Source organism: Mus musculus, chromosome 2 (genome assembly GCF_000001635.26).
Source record: "Mus musculus strain C57BL/6J chromosome 2, GRCm38.p6 C57BL/6J".
In the NCBI taxonomy this organism is placed as follows: Eukaryota; Metazoa; Chordata; class Mammalia; order Rodentia; family Muridae; genus Mus; species Mus musculus.
This window is the reverse complement of record NC_000068.7, coordinates 86,689,667-86,699,769: the sequence shown is the minus strand read 5'-3', so window position 1 is coordinate 86,699,769 and position 10,103 is coordinate 86,689,667. Positions and strand designations below refer to the sequence as shown.

The 10,103-nt window shown below is 35.9% G+C and overlaps 1 protein-coding gene across 1 annotated transcript; it reads left to right on the top strand.

The window, feature by feature from the left end:
* Window positions 1–8,796: 8,796 nt before the first annotated feature.
* Olfr1087 (olfactory receptor 1087) lies at window positions 8,797–9,738 on the top strand. Its single transcript, NM_146846.2, has one exon. The coding sequence runs from the start codon at window positions 8,797–8,799 to the stop codon at window positions 9,736–9,738; it is 942 nt and encodes a 313-aa protein (NP_667057.2).
* The last annotated feature ends 365 nt before the right edge of the window (window positions 9,739–10,103 follow it).

Here is a 10,103-nt window from a genome sequence, read left to right as displayed (position 1 = left end):
TCATATCTCACTATATGCATATCTAAACTCTCAAAAGTAATGAAAAAATTGAAAAATAAAATAGGTCAATAAATTAAAAATTATAAAGAACCATGAAATTTATCCTTATATAATATAAAAAGCTGCGACATGAAAATGAGTTAGAACTATGATGAATGACAATCAATGATTTGAGAAAGAATACCTATTGATATTTTCACATTGAATCAATAAATGAGAAGTGACTAAATTGTAGAACATCAGTTCACAGATACAAATACTTCAGAATGAATTACCAATGACAAATTTAAAGTCATACAAGCATTCTTACTTAAACATGAATACAGATTCAAGAATAAATGAATCTTTTGAGGCATCCGTATGCATGTTCACTTTCTTCCTAATAGTTTCACTTTTCCTCTTAGTCCCCATGCTTCAAACAGCTGTTAAAATCTCATTTAGTAAACCCCAAATCTGTTCACATATATAAAAAGACTGTTACAATCAAGTTGTAATTTGAAGAGTTCCACATGTGTGCAATGACACATGCATACATGTACTTTCCCATGTATATACATAAACACACACACACATATACGCGCGCGCGCGCGCACACACACACACACACACACACACACACACACACACAGACTGGGAGAGATAGAGAGAGATTTCAGAAGTTTACCAGTATTTTTAATATTAGTAGAATTTCTTCAGTTTAGTAAATTTGGAAAAACTTGTGTTATTTCAAATTGTAAATTCCTGATATACATAAAATTTATATAAATACAAAATTATGTCATATCCTACTAAAATATTATTAATTCAGTTTATGTTGTTTTTTACTATTAAAATATGCAAGATTTGTTTCATTATATAATTTATTTTAATTACGGTTTCATTGTCATGTTATAAACTCCAATTTCAGAATATGCAAGTTTAGGGTTTTGTTTTGCACTGATGTGTCGCACTCAACATCATATTCTAAGGATTCATCCTTGTAATTACACACTGCTCTTTTTTAATGATGAATTATATAGTATTTCCTTATTTGTATTTATATCTAATTCATATGTCTCCAGATAATGTATGTCCCATATCTCTGATTTTTAAATATCCTCTACCATGAATACTAACACACAAACATCTTATGATAAAAACATCATTTGTTTTGGACAAAATTCAAATGTTGGAATGCTGGCATACACAATTACTAAATGCACAAGGTCAGAGGAAAATATACTTTGTTTCTGACAATTAGTGGCTAACTTTCTGCCATTTCATTAAGATTTCAAATGCTTTAGGGATAATCTGCAAATTGTGTGGGATCTCCTGAGGGGAGTCTCAAATGGTGAAAAAAATTCTTTAAATTGTCCTCACCAGTGCCCTGTTAAAGAACACATGGAGAAATAAAGAGGTCTCATTACTAGTCACATAATAGACAGGATACATACAGAATCTAAAACAATGATGAGTTTGTTCTGGCTTTGTCCTCATACGTAAGTGAACATTTCTGATTAACTTTCTTGGATTTCTACTTCCACAAGATGTCTGAGCAACATTTGTTTTTTTTTGTTGTTGTTGTTGTTGTTTTTTTTGTTTGTTTGTTTGTTTTTGCCTACTCTTTCAGATTATATTTGAACTTACAGAAATCAGGACAGTGAGGAACATGAAAAACTTAATTTTGTATATGTGCACATATGGATTGGATGGGTCTTTATGAAAATAAATTATGTGATTTCTCATGAAAGATAAAAATGAAAGGAAGAGATGATGCATAAATGACATAACTATTTACATGTGTGAGTAGGTATATGTGTCTGTATGTATATGTATATATATATATATATATATATATATATATATATATATATATAAAACCATTGAATCTCTCTCTCTATATATATATATATACACATATATATACATGTATATATATATATACATATATATACATGTATATGTGGTAGAATTTGAAGCTGTAAAATTTCAGTCATTTATTTTCATAGTTTTACAAATATTAAACTAGTGAATTATATTCTTTAGTAATCATTTCAAAATAAATTTAAATGTTTAGTATCATAGGATTCCTGATTATATGAATGAATGAATCTCTGTTTCTTGGGATTTCTCTTGTGCTTTTTTCTTCTGTTGGGTTGGCTTTTTTGAATTCCTTTGTGTTAACATTTTAAATTTTATTATATTACATTATTATCAATTAGAAACCTGCTTCTTTTCTAATGAGAGACAGAAAGTGAGTTGATCCTGATGAAGCAGGAGATAGTGGGAGAAGTAGAAGAGGGGAAAATGGTAATCAGGATGTACTATGAGAAAAAAATCTACTTTTAATAAAAAGAAAGAATAGAAATGACTTTCAGGACCGTTTTTTCTCATTGAAATCTAGCACCCATTATCCAAAGGGAATTTCAGGACCTTCATTGTAATAATCTGTATTTCTTCTAATTTCTCTGATTTTTCATTTCCAAAGGTGTGGAGAGAAAATGCATCTGATATCTATAGAGAATGATAGTTCATGTGTAGTGACAGTGCCTCCAGAAGAAAAATTAATATTTTAAGTAATTTTCTATTAAAGTAGCTTGTATTAATTTTATCCAAATGTTTGAGGAGGAAATGTACAATCTTAGTTTTGAAGACACTGCTCTATTTTTGTCATAGTGTGGTAGCTTGGCTTGGCATTATCTGTGGACATAAGACACATGTATTGGTCAGCTTTTACCTGTCTCCCATGTATACTTTGTTGTAGCTCTGAAAAGAATGTAGCATCCCCTGCAAAGGCATGCATACATACATTTTTAAAAGAAGATCTCTTTTGGTAGGTTCCTGTCACCTTTAAGGAAACATCATGTAGTTCATGGTAGAGAATGCTGCTTAAGACTGGCAGGTATATAAATCACTTAATCATCGATCCTGCTTCTCTACAACTGTGCAGAGAAATGTTACCATTTTATAATTAAATAAAGAGTTTCTGTTAATCCTTTGGCCAAGAAAGGTGTGTAAACCTAGTTAAGGTATAGCATAGACTCTATAAGCATACAGCATCATTTGTCATTTTAAATACATTCATATAAAAATTTTTTTATCATAATATCTTACAGGTTTTTTCATAATATATATTCTTATTACAGTTTTTCATAATATATATTCTTATTCCACTATTCCTCTCAGATTTAGATGGTGATTTTGGGTGGGTGTTGAATCCTTTGATTTCCATTTCTCTCTCTGGTTCTGAGGAGAGTGTGGTGGTTATCGTTTGTTTGGTATGGGATTCTGCAATCCTGCCAGGTAGGGTCTCTGGGGGGTGGGGGGTCCTGTTAAAATGTGTTTATTGGTACTGTGACTTGATACCTACATATGGATATGGGCTTGAAGGTGGGCGTTTTGAGATAGTCCACACGAGAGAGGAAAGCAAGGTATGCCACCAAAATAGGCTTAGTTCCCTAGAAGTGGAGGCAGAGAAGGAGGAGAGGTCACAACAGTTAGTAGGCTACAGTAATGAGGATGAGACTAGGGATTGCATTTGTGGGAGAGAAGGGAATGCCTATAGGAGTTGGTGGCTGAAAGAAAAGAGTGGGCTGGTGAAATGGCTGTAAGAGTAGATATGCATGATCTAGTAGATGTCAGATTGGGCAGAGGGGAGGCAGGTCCCATAAGAGACTGGAAGAGAACTGAGGATGAAAACGGGATATTTGATTTTTTTTTATGAGTAATAAAATGTTCAGCTCTTTGCCTATCAGTGTAAGGAATTTTTAAGGACTGTTAGGAAATAGAATGCCTGGCCCAGCATTGGCTGTGTAATTACATTCACAAGCTCTCTATCAAGGATCTACCCATGCCTAAAGCAATAGGCAGTCCATAGTCAATACCAAATTTTCTGCAACCTCCACAAAAAAAGTAAGGTGCATTGACTCTTGACCACCTTGAGTTTGCTAACCTTTACATCAGCTACTCAAGCACAAAAGCAACTCCAAAGCCAGGGGACACTGGCATACTTCTATGTGCACTGGCATACTTCTATGTGCATGGGAGTAATAGTCATGGTGTTCATGGTGGATAATTCACCCTGTGGCCACCTAGTGACTCTGAAAACCCTAAAGCTCAGCATATTCTCCTCCACTTTTCTTCTTTCTCTACCAGCTTCTTCTTGACCTTCTCTACTCTTTCCTTTCCACTTCTTTCTTTGATTTCTCATTCTGGTCACTTACCCTATAGTAGTACCTACACCAGTAACAAAAGGGGTTAGTCTCTCAATCTCTCCTTCTCAGATACTTTGATCTGTTATCTCTTTCTGAACCATCTTTCAGTTCTCTCTCTTTCTCTCTCTCTCTCTCTCTCTCTCTCTCTCTCTCTCTCTCTCCCTCTCTCTCTCTCTCTCTCTCTCTCTCTGTGTGTGTGTGTGTGTGTATGTGTGTGATATAATACTACAGCATCCTATGTATACTTTGTGAGCACATCCTTCAGTTGTAGATTTCCAGTCTCTATTCCTGGCTCCAAACTCAAAGCCATGTGTAGGAGACTTAGTTCATTTCTTGAATAGTATTTTTTTATGCTTTAACTTAGTACTCTACACATTGGGGAGTGACAATCATAGGTACATCTCTGAAATATTCTAAATTACTACATATAGAGATTACATTTAGTTTTGTAACCAATGCTATAACAGGATTCCTGGAGATAACCCATCACAATGCCTTCAGAATTATCAGGAATGGAGCCTGGTTCATGCAGTCAGGAAGCAGCAGAGATTATACTTGTTCTTTATTTTAAATGGAAGAGTTGGTAAAAGATCTTTAATCATGTATACTTCATTTATTAGAGATACTTTTAATGTGGATAGACTAAATATACTAAACATGGCATTCCTCATGTATCCTGTGTTTTCTCTTTTCTGGGACTTCTAGATGGCTAAATTCAGGCATCTACTAGAGACTGTGCTACTTAGAGCACCTGTGGTCTGAGCAAGAGCCTAGAGCTGTACTGAATTTTTAGAACTCTCTTGAGTCTGCCTAGACCTTCGAATCTCTAAACTCTTTCATCTTTCTGGATGCTGAGTCATATTGCATCTAGAACAACAAATAGGTCTTGGCTTAAAGCTGCAATTTTCTCCACCCCCCCCCATTTTTGTATTAGATATTTTCTTCATTTACATTTCAAATCTATCCCCAAAGGCCCCTATACACTCCCCGCGCCCTGCTCTCCTACCCACCCACTCCCACTTCTTGGCCCTGGTGTTCCCCTGTACTGGGGCATATAAAGTTTGCTAGATCAAAGGGCCTCTCTTCCCAGTGATGGCTGACTAAGCCATCTTCTGCTACATATGAAGCTAGAGACAAGAGCTCTGGAGGTACTGATTAGTTCATATTATTGTTTCACCTATAGGGTTGCAGACCCCTTCAGCTCTTGGATACTTTCTCTAGCTCCTATATTGGGGACCCTGTGTTCCATCCTATAGATGACTGTGAGCATCCACTTCTGTATTTGTCAGGCATTGGCAAAGCCTCACAGGAGACAGCTATATCAGGGTCCCTTCAGCAAAATCTTACTGGCATATGCAATAGTATCTGTGTTTGGTGGCTGATTATGGGATGGACCCCTGGGTGGGGCAGTCTCTGGATGGTCCATCCTTTCCTCTTAGCTCCAAACTTTGTCTCTGCAACTCCTTCAATGGATATTTTATTCAGTATTCTAGGAAGGAATGAAGTATCCACGCGTAGGTCTTCCTTCGTGATTTTCTTTTGTTTTGGAAGTTGTATCTTGGGTATTCTAGGTTTCTGGACTACTATCCACTTATCAGTAAACGCACATCTAGTGAGTTCTTTTGTAATTGGGTTACCTCTCTCAGGATGATATCCTCCAGATACATCCATTTGCCTAAGAATTTCATAAATTCATTGTTTTTAATAGCTGAGTAGCACTCCATTGTGTAAATGTACCACATTTTCTGTATCCATTCTTCTGTTGAGGGACATCTGGGTTATTTCCAGCTTCTGGCTATTATAAATAGGGGTGCTATGAACATAGTGGAGCATGTGTCCTTATTACCAGTTGGAACATCTTCTGGGTAGATGCTCAGGAGAAGTATTGCTGGATCCTCCGGTAGTACTATGGCCAGTTTTCTGAGGAACCACCAGACTGATTTCCAGAGTGGTTGTACCAAAAGCTGCAATTTTCTTAAAGCTGGCCATATGTAAAGAAGAGCTGACGTTCCTTCTGGCCTGGTAAAAATGGAACTGCACCCAAGACTTCCAGAACCAACAGTAGTTGGAAGTACTCGCTGAAGCTATTTTTTTTTTTTTTTGGATCTTTGTTGATTCAGCTTCCACCAACTGTGGCATGGCAGTATTTGATTCCTTTGATCTCATTTTCCCACATCTTTCTCTCTCTCTCTCTCTGCTCTCTGATTATGAGCATAAGTATTTCTCCCGAGGAAGCTTAGCAGTCCTGAGTTTATCTTGAGGTAATTTGGCATCTGTATATATCTGAGAATGACCCTAGAGAGATTGTTCACGGGAACTTTTTTCTCAACCAAACACTTGACTACAGTATACACCTGAACTTTCATGGATTTCTAGTAGATTTTTTTCTCAGAAAGTAATAAAGATTTCTCTTGTATATCTTATCAAATAACTTTCAATGCCCCTCTCTATCTCCTCTTGTTTTAAAAAAAATATCTATTGTCAGGCAGTAAATGAGTAGAATTATAAAGCCTAATGTCAGGAAAAGAGTTAAATAGACTTAAATGTGCATTCTGAGTCAACCTCTCATATCTGCAGAACATGTTACCATTACTCAGCCCACCTCCTACTTTGGTTTAGTGCAAAGATTCTCAACTTGTGCATCACAAACCCTTTAGCAGGGTCACACAACTCTTTCACAGGGGTCTACATATCAGATATTTACATTCAGGACAATTGAAAAATTACATTTATAGCATGTAAGAAAAGAAGTTTATGGATGGGGGTCACCACAACATGCTGACTATATTAAATGGTTTCAGTATTAGGAGGAATGAGAAGCACTGATCTAGTGGGGCTTGTTTTTTCTGCATTGAATGACTGTGAGGGTTCAGGAAAATATTATAGAAAAGAGAAGACATATAGTAAGAACTACCCAGGAGCCATGTGAAGAATTGAGCCCTCCTGTGCAACCATGGTATTCATATAATGGAATGTTACGGGTATGGAACATAAAGCAAGCAGTGCTGTAGGTATCACTTGAGTATGGTGGCTTGAAACTTAAATTTGAGCAAGAAATAAAAATGTAGAGATTGATAACATTTACCTAAAGGTTAGGAAAGTCATGTGGAACACTAACAAAGGTATTAAGAATATGTGCTCTGTCACATAGGAAATTGGGGTCTGTATCAGAGTATCAAGCCGTGACTGGTTCTAGTTACACTTAGTAAAAGAGAACGGAGATATTCTTGAGACCTTGGAGATTTCCAAGTTACTTTGCAATATTATGTTTCACAGACTGTGTTCTAGATACACAAGCATTTGTTATATTATTCTTCCCAGTTTTTGTAGCTGTAGACTTTTTTTTTTTTTTAGTAAAAAGGAAATAAAATAATCTTATGTAGGTTACTGACTCAACAGAAGTTAATTCAAGAACTTTATTGGCCTTGTGAATATTCTTGCATAGATATTTTATATGTAAATATGGTCAGAAAAAAGAGTTAAATGAGGCCAAGAGTGGGCTTGATAGGAATGATGGTATGGAAATAGAAAGGGTTTACAAAAGAATGGAAATTCGATCTGTAGAATTTCAGAGTTAGGGTATATTCTTTTAATCATGAATCTTAAAGGGATGAGAATATGGTTCAGCTGTTAAAGTGTTTGCTGTGGAAATATGAGGATCCAGAGCTTAACCCTGAGGGTTCCTGTAATCCCAGCACAGAAGAGATCAAGGGGCTAGGTTGATCCACAGGACTCAAGGTCACCCAATCTATCTAATAAGCGAGCCCAGAACTAATGAGTGACACTGTCTCAAAAAATAAAATGGAATTGACTAAGAAAGACTGACACTGACCTGTCCTTCCCTAGCATACATCAATCCACACTCATGCAATGTATCCATGTACACATGTTCTCAGACAAGCACACAAACATATACACCTGCATACACAAGGAACTTCAATGTGCGGTAATTTATATTGAGTTGCTGTAGTCAAATGTTTGCGATACTAAATTGGGAAAAAAAGATAAACTAATTATCTTACTTTGCACATGAGGAGATTTAACAACATCATCGAGGTTAGGGATTCTTCAGTGCTGGGAAAACTCAGGTTTCCCTGGAAGATTTTAAGATGGTGAAAATTAAACTCTATCAACTTCACTTAGATGTATTATTATGTACTTTTTTTTTGTTTGTTTTAAGGCATTCATCTTTATCAAGAGATGGCTTTCAAGAAAGATCTAAAATTCAATGTTAAAATATTTGATGGCATTTGACCTTTATAAATGAAAATATCTAGAAATAAAATAAATCAATTTATTGAGCTAATATGATTTTATTCACGTAAACTAATCTTTCAAGGCCTATGCAAACATTATTTATAATAGGTGAGACGTCATTGATACTGTTATATAAGGAATATATTAGGAAAGATATACACATACATTTTTTTATAAAAGGTTTATGACAACATTTTATGTGAGCCACTGCATATAACTTTGTTGTTTTCTATTTCACATGTGCATAAATTCGATCACATGTTGGGTATTTGCTCTTTGATGTTACTGTAATGTACTTATTCTATTTTTGTGTCTCTGTCTGGAACAGATTTTCTTATAAAAACTAATGGAAAAGAACAACCTCACAGCAGTGACTCAATTCATCCTGATGGGTATTACTGAGCGCCCTGAACTACAGGCCCCATTGTTTGGATTGTTCCTAGTCATCTACTTGAGCTCAATGTTTGGCAACTTGGGCATGATCATTCTAACCACAGTGGACTCCAAATTGCAAACACCCATGTACTTTTTCATTAGACACCTGGCTATCACAGACCTTGGTTATTCTACAGCTGTGGGACCTAAGATGTTGGTAAATTTTGTTGTAGATTTGAACATAATCTCCTATAATCTTTGTGCTACACAGCTAGCTTTTTTTCTTGTGTTTATAATTAGTGAGCTTTTGATTCTGTCTGCAATGTCCTATGACCGCTATGTGGCCATCTGTAAGCCCCTCCTCTACACTGTCATCATGTCGCAAAGGGTGTGTCAGGTGCTGGTGGCAATCCCCTATTTGTACTGCACATTTGTTTCTCTTCTAGTTACCATAAAGATTTTTACATTGTCTTTCTGTGGGTATAATGTCATCAGTCATTTCTACTGTGACAGTCTTCCCTTGTTATCTTTGATCTGTTCAAACACAAATGAAATTGAAATGATTATTCTGGTCTTAGCAGCTTTTAATTTGATATCCTCCCTTCTAGTGGTCCTTGTTTCTTACCTGTTCATCCTTATAGCCATTCTCAGAATGAACTCGGCTGAGGGCAGACGCAAGGCTTTCTCAACCTGTGGTTCCCACCTGACAGTGGTCACTGTCTTCTATGGTACTTTAATATTTATGTATGTGCAGCCTCAGTCCAGTCACTCTTTTGACACGGATAAAGTGGCTTCCATCTTTTATACCCTGATTATACCCATGTTAAACCCCATGATATACAGTTTGAGGAACAAAGATGTAAAATATGCACTTCAAAGGTCATTGAAAAAGATATACAGCATACTCTCATAAATATTACATACAAGAGGATTTCTACTAACCAGAATTGAATGAACCTTTCCTATGATTTTGTCAGAATGTTTATCCTGGAAATAATGACTCTATTGTATATTTAAAGATAGCCCTGCTTTGTACCAACCCATTTCATATTTCTCTGAATACATCACTAAAAATGCTTTTGTCATTTTAAAATTTATTTGTATATGTGTGCATGTCTTAGAGTGGATGAATACCAGAGTACAACTTACAAGAGTCATTTCTCTCTTTCTACCATATGGGTGGTACCTGAGGGTAAGACTCAATAACAAGGCCTTTAACTTGTTGGGCCATCTCCTTGGCTGCTCTTAATTAGAAGGCAGAATTTTAGCAAAATAATA

Bases quoted from the DNA above. Each gene is read 5' to 3' on its own strand.
- Olfr1087 (NM_146846.2), top strand. From the start codon at position 8,797: ATGGAAAAGAACAACCTCACAGCAGTGACTCAATTCATCCTGATGGGT.